This window comes from Stylophora pistillata, chromosome 10, assembly GCF_964205215.1.
Source record: "Stylophora pistillata chromosome 10, jaStyPist1.2, whole genome shotgun sequence".
Taxonomy (NCBI): domain Eukaryota; kingdom Metazoa; phylum Cnidaria; class Anthozoa; order Scleractinia; family Pocilloporidae; genus Stylophora; species Stylophora pistillata.
The window spans coordinates 24,516,472-24,537,225 of NC_142528.1; the positions used below are offsets into that span (position 1 = coordinate 24,516,472).

At 39.4% G+C, this 20,754-nt stretch overlaps 1 protein-coding gene across 1 annotated transcript; it reads left to right on the forward strand.

Moving 5' to 3' along the window:
- Positions 1 to 415: 415 nt before the first annotated feature.
- Positions 416 to 19,371, forward strand: LOC111321434 (uncharacterized). The gene is made up of 24 exons (XM_022924314.2): positions 416 to 569; positions 1,024 to 1,050; positions 2,382 to 2,534; positions 3,080 to 3,116; positions 4,013 to 4,139; positions 5,041 to 5,178; positions 6,409 to 6,581; positions 7,346 to 7,520; positions 7,808 to 7,999; positions 9,449 to 9,679; positions 10,064 to 10,102; positions 10,309 to 10,476; positions 10,978 to 11,127; positions 11,919 to 12,137; positions 12,786 to 13,025; positions 13,396 to 13,598; positions 14,129 to 14,322; positions 14,928 to 15,106; positions 15,239 to 15,400; positions 15,625 to 15,758; positions 16,332 to 16,474; positions 17,872 to 17,969; positions 18,654 to 18,825; positions 19,068 to 19,371. The coding sequence occupies exons 1-24, from the start codon at positions 521 to 523 to the stop codon at positions 19,154 to 19,156; spliced, it is 3,492 nt and encodes a 1,163-aa protein (XP_022780049.2). The 5' UTR covers positions 416 to 520; the 3' UTR covers positions 19,157 to 19,371.
- Positions 19,372 to 20,754: the final 1,383 nt, after the last annotated feature.

Below are 20,754 nucleotides of genomic sequence, written 5' to 3' on the forward strand. Positions count from 1 at the left end.
TTGAACTGTGTCAGACCTTTGGCTATGATCGCCCGGGAGGAAGGGGACGTTGCAGAATAATTTAACTGTGTTCCCTAATACCCATATTAGTTGCCCCCACCCCTTCCCACGCCATCCCGCTCCTGTCGCCAGGTGACATCGCTTTGTTTAAGGAAAAATGGCCGGCAGCCAAGGGAAGCTCCCTTCAGCGCGCCACTTAGATACTTCTCATAAATTTCCGAGTCCATTATTTTTCGTTATTCCTAAAAACATGGGCTAACGTCAGAAAATGTTACTGCACACAAACCAAGTAATAAAATTCTAACAGAGATCAGTTTTCTCTTGCATTTCATCCGTGACGTCGAATGACAATTCGAGTGACAGCTTTTTCTATCTTTTGTCCTGTGTATTTCCATATATGGCTGGTCCAAACATTGCAGACACCATCAAAGTTATTTTGGGACTACCTTGAGCAACTTTCGTTTCTGGAAGACGTTGAACGTGCACGTCCTTGACTGCCATCAACCATTGTTCTGTCAAGATGGATTTCATGCGTTTGCTTACACTTGTTTTAAGTGTTCTACTTGTTGGTAAGGTTTTATCTTTCTTGTACGTAGGTTTAAATGAGAAAACTCAAACATTGGAAATTATGTGCCTCATTTTAATTACTCTTGTGGTGGAAGGGTTTGTTGCGGCTCAGTTCAACCATCAAAGTTTTTCTCCGAGGTTGCAATTAATTTACTTATGAAAATATCTATGCGGAACTAAAATGATTACTTGTAAATGCAGCTGATTTTTCGTCTCTTATCATATGTTTAATGCGTTTGCTGAAATTATAATTATACGAGTTTCATTTAAAATTGATTTTGAAACATGTCTGATTCTTGTTTTTATTAATTGCTTTGTTCTACGTGAATTACGAAAGTCTTAAAACAAAGGAAAGTACAAATCAAGCTATTTCAAATTCGTTTTAACCTAAAAACCTTTTTAAACAATTACAGTACAATTTTGTGAACTAATTTATATTTTATGTATTTATTGCAGTGCTTCTGAGTCCCACAGCAGTTGGAGGTGGGTCAATATACGTTTTCATTATATATATATATATATATATATATATATATATATATAACTAACTGCAGACAGTACTGTATATATATATATATATAACTAACTGCAGACAGTACTGTTTCGGCCTTCTGGGCCTCATCAGTGCAGTGCTAATGCTAGGATGGGGGAGAACCGAGACGGTCACCCCAAACGACCCAACCTTTGTGGTATCGTCTAAGCCATGCCAGAGTGCTCAAACTAGAGTAAACCAGCGAGCATGCGCAATTGCAACGGCAATGACTCATCCTAGATAGAGTGCTCAATTTGGACATGAAAGCAAAGCTTTGTATGCCAAAGAGCTATATCTAACTGCAGACAGTACTGTTTCGGCCTTCTGGGCCTCATCAGTGCAGTGCTAACGCTAGGATGGGGGAGAACCGAGACGGTCACCCCAAACGACCCAACCTTTGTGGTATCGTCTAAGCCATGCCAGAGTGCTCAAACTAGAGTAAACCAGTGAGCATGCGCAATTGCAATGGCAATGACTCATCCTAGATAGAGTGCTCAATTTGGACATGAAAGCAAAGCTTTGTATGCCAAAGAGCTATATCTAACTGCAGACAGTACTGTTTCGGCCTTCTGGGCCTCATCAGTGCAGTGCTAACGCTAGGATGGGGGAGAACCGAGACGGTCACCCCAAACGACCCAACCTTTGTGGTATCGTCTAAGCCATGCCAGAGTGCTCAAACTAGAGTAAACTAGCGAGCATGCGCAATATATATATATATATATATATATGTTGTGGTTCAATTTTATCCTTGGTTTAAATTTTATTTTCCATTGTTTCAATCCTATTATCATACATTACCATAACCAAAAACAATTGAACCACAACATATACACCTATGAAATACCAAGTGATCTTTCGCATGAAAACATGATATCTTCACACGCGAAGATAACATGTTTTATTGACATGTGAAAAGTTTACTGTTTAAATGATAAAGTAAAATGATTTAGTGTTTCATGGGTGTAATATCATTAACACATTGCCCAATAAATTTGTTTTACTGATAGTAGATGATAATGTGTCCGTATGAGTCAGGTGGATTTCATGTTTCCTGTTTCAGCTCAGAAATCTGAGAAATAGGAATCATTATGGTAATTTATCAGCATACATTCCTCAAGGTGGCTCTCTTTGTCCACTGTTTCCAAGTCAAATTGAAATTTAGAGTATTGGTGTACAGAAGACATGCTGTTGGTTGACTTTTAGATATAATTCCTAACTAGAAAGAGTAAAAATGTAGACAATATTTCTGATTCAGTTCTTGACATATTCTATATTCTTATAGATAACACCAACTGCTGTACTCAATTGAACATCCCATCAGAATGTCATTTTCTGTGTGGAGTTGGTAGCCAATCTTTCTGGTCAACAACAAGATGGAAATGTACCCATAAATACTATGCCAAGGTGGCAACATGCAAAGTTCAGAATAAAATCAGTAAGTACAAATTTATCTGATCATTGGCAAAGATGGGTTATGCAAAAGAGTCTTGGAAAGGAACTTAGTAATGGACATTTTGACAACCTGACAGGAAGTAAGTGACAAAACATCAGGATTGCTCTCACTTGAACATGCAATCATAGCACACTATTTCCTCTTATAACATAAACACATAAAGCATGTGCTCTGATTGGTCAATTCAGTGTCTACTGCTTGCCCATGGGTATACACTGCTGACATGAGCAAATTTTTTTAAGTAAACAAATGTTTCACAAGAAATTGTCTTTAATGTTTTAAAACAAATGGAAAAAATCATAGTGTACACTATTGAGTTATGGATACTCAAGACCTAGAGTCGCTCTTGGCTGTGGCCTTCAAGCGATTCTTACCCTTCTTTTATACTTAGCAACCTCCCAACTGCAGCCATAACTCAATAGTGTACACTGAGATGGTTACCATTTGTTAATTATCCCTGGGCTCAAACAATTCATTGTGCATTTAGAATCACCAATTTATTCCTTTTGCATTTTCTTTTTAATCAGATTATGTGAAACTGTTTGGCCAAGAACTGACTCAATCGTAAGTTTCATTTTACAGTTATACGTGACAGTACACAAAATAGTGTCTATAACCTGGCTGATTTCTGTTGGGTATTGTAGTTCGTATTAAGAAAGATTTAGTAATACATAGACAGGTAAAAACAAGCGATATAATATCCCGACGTTTTGGCGACTTCATGATGACATTATCAAGGGTACAAATGAAAATAAAATTAACAAATGTGAGTTCAAGAGTTACAACTAATTTGCGTAGGGGAGGTAGCTACACAAATACTTTAGCACGGATAGAATCCGTTTGCACGTTCAAACTCAGTGTTAATTGTTTGATGTAAAGCATCTCATTGACACGACAATCGAATTTGTTCATGCACTTCTTGAGAACTTTGAAACAGCTAAGAAGGTCCTCAGGGACAGCACCTGCGTGGTCGTTGTCGTAGTGCTTGCATACTGAAGATGACGTGCTCTTATAGCATACTGAAGATGACGTGCTCTTATAGCCATAAGAGCACGTCATCTCCAGTACACAAGCACTACGACAACGACCACGCAGGTGCTGTCCCTGAGGACCTTCTTAGCTGTTTCAAAGTTCTCAAGAAGTGCATGAACAAATTCGATTGTCTTGTCAACGAGATGCTTTACATCAAACAATTAACACCGAGTTTGAACGTGCAAACAGATTCTATCCGTGTTAAAGTATTTGTGTAGCTACCTCCCCTATGCAAATTACTTGTAACTCTTGAACTCGCATTTGTTAATTTTATTTTCATTTGTACCCTTGATAATGGCGTCATGAAGTCGCCAAAACATCGGGATATTATATTGCTCGTTTTTACCTGTCTATGTATTGTAGTTCGTAGAGAAATTTTTTATTGATAAAATGTTTGTTCTTTTAATCATTTTTATCTTAAAAACCAGAATAAAGGAAAGCTTCGATAAGCTTTCAGCAGACCTGCAGGCAAAATTATCAGATGCAAAGGAGTTTGCAAAAGCCTCTATTAGTGAGCTACTGAGTGTTCCACAGGACCTGCTGTCCTCCTTAAAGGTGCATTTATATTTCATGCTTTTTTATCTCATTGTAAACCTGAATGCAGGCACTTGTACACTTGAACATGCTCATCAGTTGAGTTATTTTGATCATTACCCAAGTACCTCTGATAGTTACTGGTGATGGGGAAGTAGAATTTGAAAAAAGCCAGCTGCAATCAGTTTCATGGCTTATTGTTAGTGCCTGTCCTCACACAGATGGTTGAAAAACAGTGTCTGACATCCCTTGCTTGGGAATGGGAATAATGAGGATTAAATAACAAGTCAGAGTGGTAAATTTTACCTGTGCTCTGAATTTCATTTGACAATGAAAATACAGTTTTGATTAGATAAAATTGAACCAGGTTGAACTCTACTCAATGATGACTCTTGATGTCAACTCTCAATGTCCATTTGGCATAGTTAGGGACAGTCACATTACCCTTTAGGGGCTGTTAATAATTTACCACTCTCAACCCTGGACCACTCTCAAGGCAAGGTGAAGTCCGCACTCAAGCCATTAGGGCGGCATCCATCTGGAGTATTTCTCATTTTCCACAGCGTAGGGGCTATAGTTATTTTCCCACCCGGGATGGGATGTTAGTTCATTGCAGAGTAGAGTAAGGGGGGAGGGGAGGGGGCCCATTAGACACTCAGCACAGCACCTCAGTGGATGCTATCCTGATGGTCTCCATGGTTACCTGCTGAGTCAGTTCTTCACTCATCTCATGTTCACTTATTTGTCGCTCATCCGTTGTCAATTGGTATAATTTCATTTTTGCCTTATTCGTGCAGGGCATGGTGTGATTTTAAAGCTGGTCAGAAATTATTTGCATACCTCAGTAGTACAGTAGATGTCATTCTGAATGTTGATCAGTTCCCTAATGTTTTCTAAGATCAGATCCTGTTGTTGATTGCAGGAAAGTCTGAGTGGTATGACAAGTAACCAGTTTAATGGAATCATCGATCGTCTCACAAAGTTCACATCACAAAATCTAAAGAAGCTCATCTCGCACATGAACCTGGATACTTTTTTTGCCAATGTGGATAAAGTTGCTGTAAGTTTTACAAGAGAAAAATCTTTATTTTGCTGTATTCCCGTAAATGACATGGTTAAGAAAACATATACAGGTGCTGAGTTTTTTGAATGGTGTTGAAGTAGAAAAAATTTTATTCCCCTCTAACTGTGGGATTTTGATACAAACATTTAAGTCTCCTTCTTGTTCCTATGGATTTTCCATTGACCTTAAGTTATTCTTTAAGAATTTTTTATACCTTTCTGCAAATCTCCCCCCCCCAACCCATCCTCAGAATTTTGGATCCCTCTCAACACTGCTAGTATGGACAGTGTATATTTACATGCATTGGGTAGAGTGGTACTTCTGTTCGCTAAGATCAAGATTAGGATATAGGGCAAAGAACTAACCGCCGCCTGGTTAGCTCAATTGGGAGAGCGCCGGACTGCCGTGCGGGAGGTCGAGAGTTCAATACCGGCCGGACCAACACTCAGGGTCTTAAAATTAACTGAGAAGAATATGCTTCCTTTCTCAACATCAAGAAATGGTTAGATATTCTAGTCTTCTCGGATAGGGACGAATAAATGGAGGTCCCGTCTCCTGCAGGGTTAGGGGTAGGAGACGTTAATTTCCCACGCACGAGATTACTGTGTGATGGATGTCCTCCCCTGGGGTGGGATGGGTGGGAAAAGGTGAGGTCGTTACATGGACTAAAGCGGCTGCCAGAGGCGCCTGATAATGCTGACGTCCGATCTCAACCTTAGTAAATATTATTGTAAGCGCATTGAGATTCTTAAATGCGTATTAAGAACGTTCATTATTATTATTATTATTAAAGAAAGAAAGTACCCATACATTACCGGGAGGCTTTTGACATTTCATGTAAGTTGCTCTTAGTCAATCAAGATAACAACCTTTACCTGATAAATTCCCAGATGATGTATGATTATCAAAGGGAGAAGTTACATGTTGATCACTTCTGGGAGTTTAAGGGTTAAATCATTTGATATCCCCTGGCAGGAAATTCTCATAACTTTTTTGATTGAAAATGTTTGGATTTTGTACAGAGAAATTCATTTTTTCTCACTCCAAGAGCAAAATGGTTAAAAGCTGTTTATATTCATGACAACTTTAGGGTTGATTTAACTCATCATCTCAAATTTTCAGTTTGCATGCCTTGCATGTAGGTTTGGATGTTGCCTTTCGACAATATCCAGTTTACTCCATGAGCTTTGGATGTAACATGTACAGTTTTGTTTTTAATTTTAAAAGGGTAAAGAATGGGATCGAGAGCAAATGGCTGCTCTGAGCCAAGCTGCATATCGTAAATTTGGTGTCAGTGTCCGTCAGTGGAGTGTCAAGGCATTAGAAACTATGAAGCAATTGTTGGCTGGATTTGAACCAAGTGAACTGGCAGAGCTAGCTGGAGATGTTTTTGATCAAGGGTAAATATTACCGCCGAATTTCAAATAAATTATAATTGTGTATGGTATATGTGACAAAATGTTTGGCATTTAAAGTAATTACTGTAAATCTACATTTATATGACTGATTTCCTACTCTGAACTTGTAAATGGACATTCATTACTTGGGTTTACTCATTAAAAGACACGACCAGACACAAACTTATGCTATACTTGGCATTGCAAAATCAAATGACCTCATAATCCAATAGAGACAAGCAGCATAGCAATGAAAACTTCACAATCTGTGGCTGGTAATTACTCTGGGCTGGGTCATTTGTAAGGTGTTAATTAATGTTAGTCCAGGATTCCAGTTAGTTAACCTTGGCTTTAATTTCTCATGTAGAAGAGTGTGTATGCAAGCTGAAGTCATATTGGGTTTTATCTCAATATGACCTCAAACTAATGAGAAAAAAAGAAAAAAGAAATTTTTCTTTGCAGAGTTGTAAAACTAAATTAAAACTTTACACTCACCCCAGGTTAGGTTAACCCTGTTTGGAACAACTGGCCCTGTACTTTACATGTATCTATTTATACCCTACTGTGGAAAACATTTTTAAAAAAGAAAAACCATCTTGAGGGTATTTTCAAAAGAGAGGTGGAAATTTGTTTAAAAAAAACTATTGTACATTTTATTTGTTCTCCCACATAGGTTTGATCAGAGTTTGTTTGTTTCTTGATGAAAACTAGGATTTCCCTGTAGCTGTTAATGCTGATGAAGATCATTAATTTTGCCTTTCTATTAGAGTAAGCTACCTTTGCATGGCAAAGTTTGACAATGACCAAAAGACTGCTCTTATGATTCCTGCAAAGAAAGTCTTTGGCAAGGTGGCCAACTGGGACAACAAAGTGCTTGCAAAAATGTGTAATTTGTTGGAGGCCCTTCCTGTCAGGGAAATGCTACAACTGGCATCTGATGTGGTAAATGCCTTAATGTAGTGTCCTATCTTTAAAGAAAGTTTTTATTGGGGGAATTATTCAGCATGGAATGCATGAATGTAATGTAATGTTTGCATCTTTTAGCAAAATGATTTTTCTCCACCTTCAAACACACCAGTTATAAATTTATATTAGTTAAAATGAAGTCAACTTGATGCATGAGTCCACCTTAGACACTGGGTTGAAAATTTCTCCAATGAGAATTTCCACTCTTGTTATCCAACTAATTTCTCATGTTCCTTTATTTGTATTTACACTGAACCAAATAGATAACAAAAGCCATTGATGAATTGGTAAAACATGACTTCACCTTCCCCCAAGCCAAAGTTATCATCAATAAGCTCAAAGAAGAATGGAAAGATGTGAAGACATGGAGTACAGCTCAGTTGCAGAAACTCGGAAAGCTGCTAGGAAACTTGAACATCCAGGATCTGAAGTCTTTGTCAAAGGAACAGTTCCAGGTACAGTGGCTGACTGTTAATGATCTAGATAAGTTCATGGTAGTTAAATTGTGTTAAGTGGGATATGAGAACCAATTCCAAAGGTCCTTTCGCCATTGACACCCAGATCAGTATAACTGTTTTCTGTATGTTTCCTTAAAGGCGCTGACAAAGAAAATTTGTTGGAAAATGCAGAGCTTTTGTTTGTGATCATTTCCATTATTCTTGTCACCTTATTGTGTGAATAAGGGGTGGCGTTGTAAGGAGAAATTACCGGTAGATCAGTTTCACATGGGCACTTGCAAAGCAAATCTCATCAACCTAGACGTTTTCCAAGATTTGAATAATTGTAGAAATCAGCAGCGTCTCTTCACTTTTTGTAGTAGTTAAATTTTTTCAGTAAAAAGAAATTGTCAGAATCACTCACAGGTTGTTTTGAAACTGGTACCCTTCTTTGTTGTCAGTGGGGTGCAAATGACATCTCACATGCTACCCTCAAAAATTGTGTTTATTATGAAAATATTTTCCAGATATGGCTTGTTTTTTCCTTTCATACCCTGTTTACTAGGTCTTATGTTTTCAATATTGCATTATTTTTGAAAAACAATTATCTCAGTCTGCAAAGAAAGGTAAAGCAGAGGAAATATTTTACAATTTTTTTTGCAAAATCCACCAGAAGTGATACCTTTAATGGTACTGTATTTTGAAAGTATATACCAAATAGGTGACTTGTGCTTTTCATGTGCACTGATTGGCTTATTTGTAAGTGAAGATCAGCAAGTACTATCCACTCCTGAGTAGCCATATTTTGATAAACTAATTTTTTGGCCGTATCTATGCGGTACTTGTTTATATTTAAACATTTATTCATCTTAGTGTTAGTGAAAGTGATGAATATTAACCTTGCTGCTTTACGGTTTGGTCAATATCCACTGCTATTCACCTTCACTTTGTGTAACTTTGATCCTATACAAGTCTTAAGCTAGACCCTTTAACCCCCTAATGACCGGCTAGTGTTTAATTTCTTCATACTGTATCACTACTGAAATCAAACATAAGGGTCATTAGAATAGGGGAAGTTATTGCCATTTAAGAAAGTTCTTGATTGTAAATCAAATTCTCCTAGTTAGGGCCATGGAGATGTCTTAGAGAACAGTATAAAGAATTTGCAGTCTGATGTTAGGGTGTAAAAGCTTAAACTCACATTATAGATAGTGATGATTGGCTACAGCTGGAGTATTTGGTAATTCAGATAGGTTGAGTGGAGTGAAACTGTGTTACTTTGGAAATTGATTCGTGCAATGATATTATTACTATGTGTGAGCACAACAGAGCTGAAGCAGGATTGTCAGAAGTTACAATGGTGCAAATGTTTTGCATGAATATACAACCACAATCCTGTGACAATATTAAATGTCAGACGGTGTGACAGTGTGTGATACACTTAATATGCAGTTATATGTTTTGTAGGCCATAAAGGATCTGCTTGGTAATCTAAACTTGAATGAGGGACAACTCCGTGTATTGGCAGTGAAAGCAGTAGATCTCCTAGGCTCCCCAGACAAGTGGAACAAAGACAACATCAAGGAACTTGGAAGTGTTGTGGCAGGACTTCTGCCATCTGAGCTCAGACAGATGGGAGCACAAGTTGTGAAGGACTCTCTGCAATTTTTAAAGGGGATAGACTTTGATCTTGATCAGGTATATGTGAAAATTAAAAGAAAATCTCCCTTCTTTATATTACTGTCAATACTGCTAATGGTGCATTCAAGCAAGGTCCTTGTAGAATTTTCAGTGCAAACATGCATACTCATGTACATGTAGGTGTGGTAGAATGGCCCACAGTAGCAAGGACTCAACTTGGGAGGGGAAGGATGCTTGTATCATCATCATCCTCCCCCCCCCCCCCCCCCCACCTCTGTCCACATAGAGTTAGTCCACCAGGATCAAAAGTTAGACTTATAACTAAGACTTTTGCTCTTTGGTAAGGGATGTTGTATTTATTTCCATGAACCATGTAATTTATCACGTGTTCTAAGCATTCACTAAATGACAAATAAAAGTAAATTACATTTTTTTTTTCAGGCACAAGAGATTGTTGAAAGACTAAAAAGTTCTATTGATGTAAGTTAACTTCTCATTTGAGTCCTTTTTGTAACTGCGTCCTATACCCTCGGTGCATGTGAAAACAGTCATTTTGAAAACATTGTGTATTTTCTGTATTGCTTGTGACAACATAATGTTGTACTTTACCTGTAACCAGTAATCAATACAATTTTATAGTGGTTGGGAATGAAAAGTTGATTCCTTGTAAACTTAATTTGTTTCAGCTGTCCAAATTGAACAAAGGTGATGTAGTGAATCTTGCCAAGGCTATTGATGGTTTTTTATCATCAGATGTTGGCAAAATGACTCAAGCAGTTGTCTTTGCTGCTTTCCCGGAGATGAAGGTTGCAAAAGAGGTTGCCATGCCAGTTCTGAGAGGGTTCATTAAAAAGGTAAGTTGCGTAATGATCCATAAAATGACAAAAATGGTAAGTTTTGAGCTTTGTCATTAAATAAAGAAAGATGAAATTTGTTGTGTTGCCATTTATCTTTACTTTATTTCCTAAAACCACTCTGATACTACTTGTATAAGTTGTAGCAGTTTGTAGCTTGTCTAGGATATAAACCAGGTCTCTAGCTGGGCATGAAATTCAAAGACTGTGTGTTTGATTCATTTTGGAGCACTCAGGGTTTTTTCATGCCATGCCTGTGACCAAGCAAAAAAAAAACATATTTTAATACTGATCCAATGTAACCTTTTGACTCACAAGATTTGAGCTGCAATAAATTACTCCCTACAGCAGGTAATAATCCACTTTTCTTTTACTCGTTTGTACCTGTGTCTTTGTGACCTGTTTACTGGACAATTTTCTTGATGTCATAAACAGAAGTTACACATAAATTACCCCCAAGAATTTCAGCATTTTATAAGCATTTGTTTTATAAAACTTTAGTTTGAAGAAGATCCGTCAGCTGGAAAGAGTATCGCGCAGCTTGGAGACTTTGCTGTTGCTCTGAGTCGAGGAGAAGTTGATGCAGAGGGTGTTGATAACGTCATCAATAATCTGGATAAACTGGGAGTTCTTCCCTGGGACAAGACAAAGGTATTTTCTACAGACTTTAAACAATGTTAAAAGCTTTTTGCAGAATATCCCACGGAGGTATCACCTCTCTCCTCCCAGCATCCATAATAACCTCAGAGTACGAGAGAATAATTGTTTGTTGTCTGTCTCATTTCTCTCACATGCTTCTGCCAGATCCATTTATCAAGTTGTTCTAAACCACCCTAATCAAACCATGGATCAGAAGGAAGATAATTGCTGGCCCTTACACGTTAACGCTTGATTTACTCCACTTTGGCTCTTTAAGTTTTAAATGCAGTAAGCTTGCACTCGAGCCAAGTGGCTCAAACTGTCGAACAGAAATGTTGCCATTTCCTCCGTGATGACACGACTAGGAATAATTTTATTCCTTCTAAAAGGCGCCACCACAAGCGTTTTGTAAACAGATTTCCCTGATATTGAGCTTGTGTCCGTTAACCCTTTACTCCCTGACATCAGTATGCATATTCTCCATACTGCTCTCTATACATTTCCTAAGGTGCTGACAAGGAGAATTTGATTAACGATCAAAAGCTTCTTTAGTTGGTCATTATTCCCTTAATTCTCGTGACCTTAATGAGTGATTCAGGGATAGTATTGTAAGGAGAAGTTAGATGTTAGTCACTCTCACTTCCTCCCGGGTAGAGAGGTGTGGAATGACACTGGGTAGGGCTCCCTTCAAAACCTCTCGATCTAGAGTTTGATGGACTAGTCAGGTCCAAGAGAAGTCTTAAAACTCTTCGTCTTCTTTGAATTCTTCTTCTCCAATTTCGTCCGTTCATTCGGTTTCTTAGACACTGACTCTTATCAAGAAAATCAGAACAAAATGGGGAGACTTCAATGGCACTGATGCGGACGATTCTGATTCACCAAACTGGGGATTTTTGAACATGAAGAGGCTTGGTCACATTGCACTTGGTATTGCTAAGGAAGAGTTGCGTGATCTGCCCATCCGGGGAATTGAAGACGTAATTGACGTGTTAGGAAAAGAGAAGGACTGGGATCGAGGTCAGGTAAGAGGTAACCGTTAAATGGATCTCAGTATTCTGTTGTTTGATTCTGAGGTAAGGGAAAATGTGTTACTGTTTATTATGCTGTATAAATCTACGAGTGACAGTTGTAAATTCAAAAGAAAGCTGACATTTAAATATACTGTGCAAGGTAGGTGAAACCGTATGTCACCATTCAAATGAAAGCTTCTTAGCTTGGTTTCATGTTGTTTTGTGAATTTTGCAGAGCAATTAGTTTTAAATATGTGGCTGAAACCTTAATGTATTTCTGGGCAGCACTTTCATTTGTTTTGTTCATAATGCTTTGCGTTATGGTTCTTCTAACTTAAAGCAGTGTGTGTGTCTATTCAAATGAAAGCTTTATTTTTGCGGCATGGTTCATCATTCCCTGAAAGTTGACTCTAAAGTTTATGAGTGGATACCTTAATTTGATTGTGCAACCTTTTTTTTCCCTTGGCCTCACTTCTCGGAGTTTTCACCAAGAAGGAAAGCTACGTAACGAGGTTATCTTTTAAATACATGAAGTTGTGTTTACTTTAAAACTTCATAAACTACAAATTGCCAAACTTAGAAAGAACAGATAAGGTAGATTTTTTTGCTAAATTTCTTTTCTTTTTTTTCTTTTCTTTTCTAATTGTTTCTTTTTGCAAGATTGTCATGGTGTTGAAACGTCTGCATGAATACTGGGAAATGGAAGACCTTGACTTCTCGAATTTCACTGATGTTGACATCAACTCACTTGGTAGCTTTTTACGAGGCCTTGCACAAGAAGAGCTAAAGAGATTACCTGAGAAAATCTTACTTACAGCCATTCGCCGGCTGGGAGAACAAACTGGATTGCCAGAAGACAAGCTCAAAGCAAGGGCATTCTTGGCTGTGGAGCTTTTCAAGGTAAATATTAAAAAGTGAGATATATGTTTGTAGCTAACGCCCCGTTCGAACCAAACCATATTATCCTCGCTGTTGCGCTGCGCAATATTACTGACCTTACAGTCATGCAATTTGAGGTAATCTTCAGCGCCTTTGTCTCACAAAAATGTAGGCGTTTTTGTAGCTGAAATGAGTGAAAAAGAAGGTGCGCGAGAAACGGCGCGTTGCGCAGCTGTTTCCTTGACAACAAAAACCGCCACTTGTCGCGCTCTCCCTCTCTTTCGCTTGCTACTAATGACTGAAGGCCTGAAACAAAATTTACGCAGTTGCTCTAAACTGAGTTATTCAAAGTGTTCTTTTGTGACTGCATTTTTTGCTTTCGTCCTTTTAGAATCAGACAGGAGTGGATATACTGAATTCTTCACATATTGAAGACCTTGGATTACTCGTAGCTGGACTGGACAGAAAAACACTTCGAAAAATAACGAAAGATTCGTTCATTGACAACCTCTATAACATTGCAAGAGCCAAGGGATATGATGGGAAGAAGCTGAAAGAAATAGCCAAACTAGCAAAACAACACTTCGAAAAGAGGTGCGGTTATTTTAAAAGTAGTTACTTAAGTAAGCAGGTCGAATTTTTCCCTTTTCGACCTCAAAGGTATTTCGTATCAATTGGTAGAAGATTTTCTCGAGGTGAACAGAGTGATATCCTGATTGATGGACATCTCAAGGCACGTGATATGAGTGCGAATATCCAGAATAAGTTGCTTCTAGTCCAACCCCGAGAAACGCGGCCTTAGTGCCAGATATCGAGAGTAAAATTGGATTGATTCACACGTCAACTGCAAGGCAATTTCAATGTGTAGAAAGAAATCCTGTTATAGTAACTGATATTCAGCTGTGGGCAACTAGAAGCTTATTAAATGTTCTTATTAACTGAGTTCGAGGTCTGTACTGTAAGTTACGGACCGAGAAAACGAGGTTAGTAAGATATTTAGAAAAAACTTTTGAATTTAGCGGCCCGTAAAGTGAAATACAGCCCGTTGAATTGACCAATTATAGCACATGGCCTAACTGAGAGATATCATAATGGTAAATATTGTTGCGTTTGCTTTGTGACAGTGATGTCGCCGAGTGGATTGGTGATCAATGGCGCGATCTTGGCCCAGCTGCGGTGGGCCTGGATCCCAGTGACCTTGAGCGTATTAACCTGGATTCTTTGGAGGAGATGCTGGATGAATTGGGCAAGTTGGAGTTCAGTAAGTCCCAGGCTGAAGCTCTCATCAAGGCAGCGAAAGAGGCATGGGACGAGAACGGTATGGCATGGACAATTACTTTGTTGGATCGCGTTTCAAGTGTCTTAAGACTAAAACTAAAGTAACCGCAACGACCAATCAGAACGACATAGAGCAACTCCAGGGGCGAATGAGATAGCGTTAAAACAAGCACACTGCTTCAAACGCGGGAAAATCGCGATAGACTGACTCACTATTGGTTTTCATGTTGCATCTGATTGGTTGAGAGAATGGTGCGAAATTTCTAGACCAATCACAGATCGAAGCAACGCGAAAACCAAATAATTCTGTATTACTTTCAGCACACAGTTGGAAATTTGTTCTTATTAAAATGATAAGGGTGTTAGTATGGTAATTACCAGTTTTGTCAACATTGTTTGATTACCCTCGAAGTTTGCGTAGGTACAAGCAGAGACGCCTAGTGATCTCAAGGGGGCTTGGCAGTTAAAGCAATTGATCTTGTAAACCGCTCCTCTTCTGTTGCTGTGGTCATCCTTACCTTAAAGTGTCAGTAAATGTTGTGGCATAGAGAACGGTTTATAAGCTATGTGGCCCCCACCTTTATTACGGAACATTATTTCTCCCCAAGTTTCAGGAATGTTATGATTCATTGCTATATTATGTAGATGTTGGAAAGTGGACTGGGGACAAACTGCGTCGACTTGGCTCTCTTGTGAAGGGCCTAGACACCTCTGACATCAAGAAGCTTGGTAAAGAAGCCTTTGAAGAGGCTGTGGGGATCTGGGGAAATTACCTCGATGTTGACATGGAAACGCTGAAGGCGTTAGCTGAAAAGGCAAAAGAAGTAAGGCTCAGTTGATTAGTTTTCAAATGTTAAGTGAGAACAATTTGTTGATAACCAAGCATCTGGTCAAGGCGCTTTGATGTTTGCTTAATTCTTTTTTCTTTTGCGTTAAACATTTTTCTATGTTTGTAGGTTCTAACCAATGGAGACATTTCCAAGCTAACTGCTCAGCTCGCTAAGAGGTTGGGCCGAGTCGTGCTTGGTCTAACTCCGCAAGATCTTGAGAAACTCAATTTGGACAACATTGATATTATTGCTGCCCTTGGAAAGTGGAAGGACTGGAGTGAAGATCAGGTTTATAGTCTTTTGTTTATGACTTTTAATTCCCTTTAAGTAAAAAAAATTGGGGTCATTTTTACCTCACAGTATGACTTAAGTCATACATGATGGTGTTGATGGTACATGATGGTGGTTTTGTTGGAAATGGTTAATGCTTGTTCCTCTCCATCCACCATTGCCCAAATTCTCCTTCAAGCTAAAAATCGTGAGGTTTATGCGTTGCCTTTTTTTCCTTACAGTTGGACCGTCTCAAACCCAAAGTTCGGGAATTCTTGAAGCAGAGCAAGGACGACGAAGTCTACATGAGCCTGGGACAGTTAGCTCTTAGTCTGACTAAAGAAGACATCTTGAAAATGCCAGCGAATGCTTTTAGGTGATAACCGTGTTGATTAAACATTGCTTGTAGTCATCTTAACTTTTTTAGCTTCAGCTTTTTTACTTTGCTTTCATTGGAGTATGTATCTATCCTGGCCGGACTTTTTTCTATGTCGGTTCATTTATGTGGTAAAACTCGCATTCGTTTGTTTGATACATAATTTACTCGCTCCTATAACATTTATTAATGCAGTCCAGGGACGGATTTAGTTTTGGTGGGGGGAGGGGTGGCGGGAAGGAAGCGAACTTTTGATAACTTAAGTCTTTTGTTTTAAATTACGTTAAGAGTTAAAGTAGCCCAAGTAAACTAATAAACGGTAAACCAAAACAAATTAATTTTGAATTCTCCATATTGAACAGTAGCATGCGATCCTGTCTTTGCAAGAATTTCGATGTCATTTAAGTTTTTTTTTTTAAGAAAACCAACATTTCTGATGGTGGGGACGGAGTTGGGGGCTGGACCCTCCTGACTCCCTGTACCCCTCGGACCTTCCGCCCGGACTACATTTGTTTGTGTTTTGTGTTCTCGTGGCAAACGGAATACTAACATGATTTACGTTACGTCTTTTAGACTGGCTCTGGGGCAGCTCAGCAAGATTGAGGGTTGGTCTGGTGATCAACTCAAGGCAATCATTGATAGAGCGAAAACTGTCTGGGTGGAGGCTGTCAATGAGTGGGACAAGGACCAAGTTAGTGAACTGGGAAAAGCTTTAAGTAAGTTTTGTGATCCCGAACGGTGAATAAACATTGTAAGTCTGCGATAAAGGGCATTTACTAAAAATTGGGACAGTGCTCTAACAAAGTGAATCTTAAGAATGATTAGCCTACAGAGCAGGTGTAATTTTGGCGAGTGAGTTCTCAGTGTTTTCTTAGCGAAAATTATGGCCGTCATTTTTGATTTTGATGGAAGCGGAAGACTGGGGAGAGAAATAAATTTGTACCAAGGGGTTAGCGAAAAAATAAGGCGGGGGTTGAGGGTGGGGAAGTGACTAGTTAGATTAAGCACCGCGAAAACGGCGAACGCTGAACGTCGGCTAGCCGTTTGTCGTTTGCCGTTCCTTCCGCGAAGTTCGTCTGTTTAAGCTTCCCGACGACACGGCAGAACAAATGTTCTCGGTCGCCATTCACTGCGACTAGAAATAATGGATACAAAGAAGTAATACATTTTCCGTTTGAATTTGAACTTTATTAGCTTTACAAGCAGTTCATATAGAAGTAAGATGATAAACGAAGCTTAGCTATAAAAGCAAGCGATCAAAATGTAGAAATAGTCGGTAACAAGGGGCTGCAAATACTCACGTATTCGCGTTCCCTACAAACGGGAAAAATATCCTCCTCGAGTAGAAACGGCAGCCGGCAAACGACAAACGGCAAACGCGGGAAATGTCAGGTCAGGTGACCTTCTCTGCCGTTCGCGGGGAAAAATACGTGGTTGAATAAACAATCGCACTTCTTAATGTCAACTCATCCTAAGAAGACGCCTGTACCGCAGGCTAGTGATTTATCAGAACCCTCCGGCCATTTTAGTTAGTACTGAACTGCAGCCACTGATTTGGTGGGATTTAAGCGAAAACTTGGGAAAAATTCCCAACAATATAGCTTAATCAAAGCAAATTGATCATTCTTGTTAATAATCCCGGTTTTTTTGTACACAACGTTACTTTTTTGCAGGCAGTATTTTCTCGTCATTCGTTTTTTGCTGTACATGTTGTTTATGACCTTAATTTAGTGACTGTTATGTAGAAAATGGGTTCAAAAGAAATGAAATTAAAAAAAAAATTGTTAACTGACAAGTCCGAAATCGGCTGATTGGTTGAGCGTATTACACAAGTTTTCAAGGCAAGTCACAGAGCAAAGTGAAGCAGCATCAATGCAAACCCAGATTACTTGACTTTGATGCTCGTTTGAAAGTCTCTATGTAAAATACAGTGCAGGGACAACAAATAGACTTCCTGGTAACCTGGCAACAGACATGTTAAAGTCAATATGAAACCCCTCAACAACGAATTCTTTCGTCCTGCATTGCAGATCGAAATTTAACTAGGACTTGCATTCGTATGTGATTGTAATTTGTTTTGTCTCTGTGTAATGACTCCTCTTAAACCACACAGAGGCTCTCTCTAACTCTGACATCCCTAAGCTGCGGAATAAAGTGGTGGACGTCATCCCGCCAGAAGTGTTCGAGGACATGAGTGTCTCTCAGCTCCAGGTAAGTTATTATTATATCTTATTAACCAAGCGCGAGGGCCATACTGGGAGAATATCGGCCCGAGGTCTTGACAGTACGGACCGAGCGCAGCGAGGTCTTGACAGTACGGACCGAGCGCAGCGAGGTCTTGACAGTACGGACCGAGCGCAGCGAGGTCCGTACAAAAATGACCGAGGGCCGATATTCTTCCAATACGGTCCCGAGCAAGCTTGGTTAATTAGAGATTTATTACACGACTGAAGTTCAAAGGGACACAAGTGCGGTATCATTCGGGACCATTCGGGACAGTGCCCGGTCCAATACTGAGAGAATATTGACCGGCAATAGAGCATTTTGATTGGTTGATTTTAGTTATTGGCCCTCTGACTGCCCGAGTCGTGTAATAATTTTGGGTATTAGAGACTATGTATCAGACTAACTTTGATTCAGGAGGGATACTAAATGCTGGTCACTCCAAGGAGTTGAAGAACATCAGGCGGACATTTTCAAGGTTGACTCAGTTAATGAAAAACGCCCCATATTACTAGCAACCAAGTAATTTTTGAAAACTAAGTACAAGAATTAAATTCATATCTCACTTTGTCTTTCCAGCATCTGGCTTTTGGCAAGCTGTCATTTATTCTTGAAAATAATTAGTTGTTGTTGGAAACGGAACTTTAGATCTCGACATTATCTTCTCCCCAGGCTTTTACAGCTGATCAGTATAAAGCAATGCAGGCTCCTCAAGTGCAAGCTATCAGCTCAGTCAAAAGGGAGAGCCTCACAATGGCTCAACAAGAGGCCATCAAGAGCGTCATTGACAGCGATCCGGATGAAGAAGTTCCATGGGGACCAGACGATGATGATGAATGTTCAGGTATGTTTTACCCAGCTCTGGCAAAGCGCGAAAAGCGTGAGTGAAGTTACGCGAGAAGCGTGAGAAGCGTGAGAAGCGGGAGCAGAGCGAGTAGCGACAGTCGCGTGAAGGCGTGAGAAGCGAGAGAAGCGGAAGTTGCGCAAAGGCATATGGTGAATGGAAACAAAAACTCGAGAGTAGGAGGTGGGGAAATAACATAAGACTTGAGACATGACTGATTATTTCTGTTTTCTTTGTTTTAGGAGAAACCTGTTCTGCTTCCAGCCACGTAACTGTGACTTTTGTTTCCTTGGTGATTTCTCCTGTTGCCATGGTTTCACTGGCTCACTGAAGAGGCTCGTGTCTTCATTGTTTTCCCCAGACATTGTGATCACTGTGAAAGTTCTGTTTAATCCATTTCCAATATTTTAATAGAAAAGACAGTTACAAGCTATCCATTGTACAGGCTTCGTACATTTCAAATACTAAATGCAATTGTTTTTCTCTGACAAAATGTGTTCGTTCCACGTACAAAGTTATGACAAAATATGATACTTTTATGCTACACGTGATAACGTCTCGTATACGTTAATTATTAGATCATAGAGTAGGGATGAAATTACAACGTTAACAGGGCACGGTAGCCAACTAGCCACAGACTGGTAGAAATTCAGTTTTGGTTAGTGGTTTTCGATTTCTACCAGCCATTTTTGCTTGTAAACAAACTGAAATTGTCGTAACAACTAAGATGTCAGTAGCCACTTGGCTAGTAAGTTGAAAAGTTAGTCGAGTCCTGGTGGTTAATCAGGGATTCGATCTGTAATTAACTTTACAGAAAAGTAAGATTTTATCAAATACGGTGGTTGTCCAAGTTTATTTGCAAATTTTAAAGTTGGGGGAGTGTTTTTAAAAGCTACAAACCCCAACAACGGATGGTAAAATATTTCAATGAACTTTCACTGCCCTCTGTGCTGGATCTCCTAATTGTTGACGTCAACCTTACGACAAGATTTCAGTATCTCCACGATTTCTGTATCGCTAAGCATAGTGTTCTATGCATTAAGAAGTCTGCTTTCTCGGCACTTCCAGCGTGTGTCTTGATCAAGTCCAGTCACCCCTGCCAATTACTCTAAAAAAAAACCTAACATTTCCATCCACAAAGAATTTGAACCTGCCCAAAAATCCTAGAATGTATGCCCAAGCCCCGAAGCCTCAGTTTTTTTTTCCTGAATGAAAGCTGAAGGGAATAGATCGAGGTTAAAGCTATTGCTTTGTTTTATTCCGGGCTGTCTAAACCAAATGTAACCCCACACCCGCAAGGGAGCGTTTGTGGGGCGGGGAAGAACATCCGGACGCTGACCAAAATGAGCGTGGTGTAGGCCAAAGCTGGCGTAAGCATAATGACGTAGGCTGGTAAGAGTGCCGTGCAGGGATTTGCAAAGTCTGCCACAGGCAGCCCAAGCTCACTACGAGAAAAGCGGACGTGACTCTTACCGTGTTGCGTAACGTTTTATATTTATAAAGGTTTGTATGGGATGTTATCGGTTTGCCTTAAAAGAGAGAAAAAAAATGTCTTGTTTTGAAATAAAATGGGCTCACCTTATTGCCTTGTTGTTTTCTTTGTTGATTCCGAGCGTCTAACTCGCCGAAAACGCTTCAAAATGGCCTGAGTTTTCGGCGAGTTAGACGCTCGGAATCAACAAAGAAAACAACAAGGCAATAAGGTGAGCCCATTTTATTTCAAAACAAGACATTTTTTTTCTCTCTTTTAAGGCAAACCGATAACATCCCATACAAACCTTTATAAATATAAAACGTTACGCAACACGGTAAGAGTCACGTCCTCTTTTCTAGTAGTGAGCTTGGGCTGCCTGTGAGTCTGCAAGCTGAGAAGTTAATCTAATTCGTTTCCCTTCAAAGTATGGTAAGTCACTTCTAGACCATAATGAA

Coding starts and splice junctions, on each gene's coding strand:
- LOC111321434 (XM_022924314.2), top strand. CDS start 521: ATGGATTTCATGCGTTTGCTTACACTTGTTTTAAGTGTTCTACTTGTT. Junction 8,000..9,448: donor TGTCAAAGGAACAGTTCCAG/GTACAGTGGCTG, acceptor TATGTTTTGTAG/GCCATAAAGGATCTGCTTGG. Junction 11,128..11,918: donor TTCCCTGGGACAAGACAAAG/GTATTTTCTACA, acceptor TCGGTTTCTTAG/ACACTGACTCTTATCAAGAA.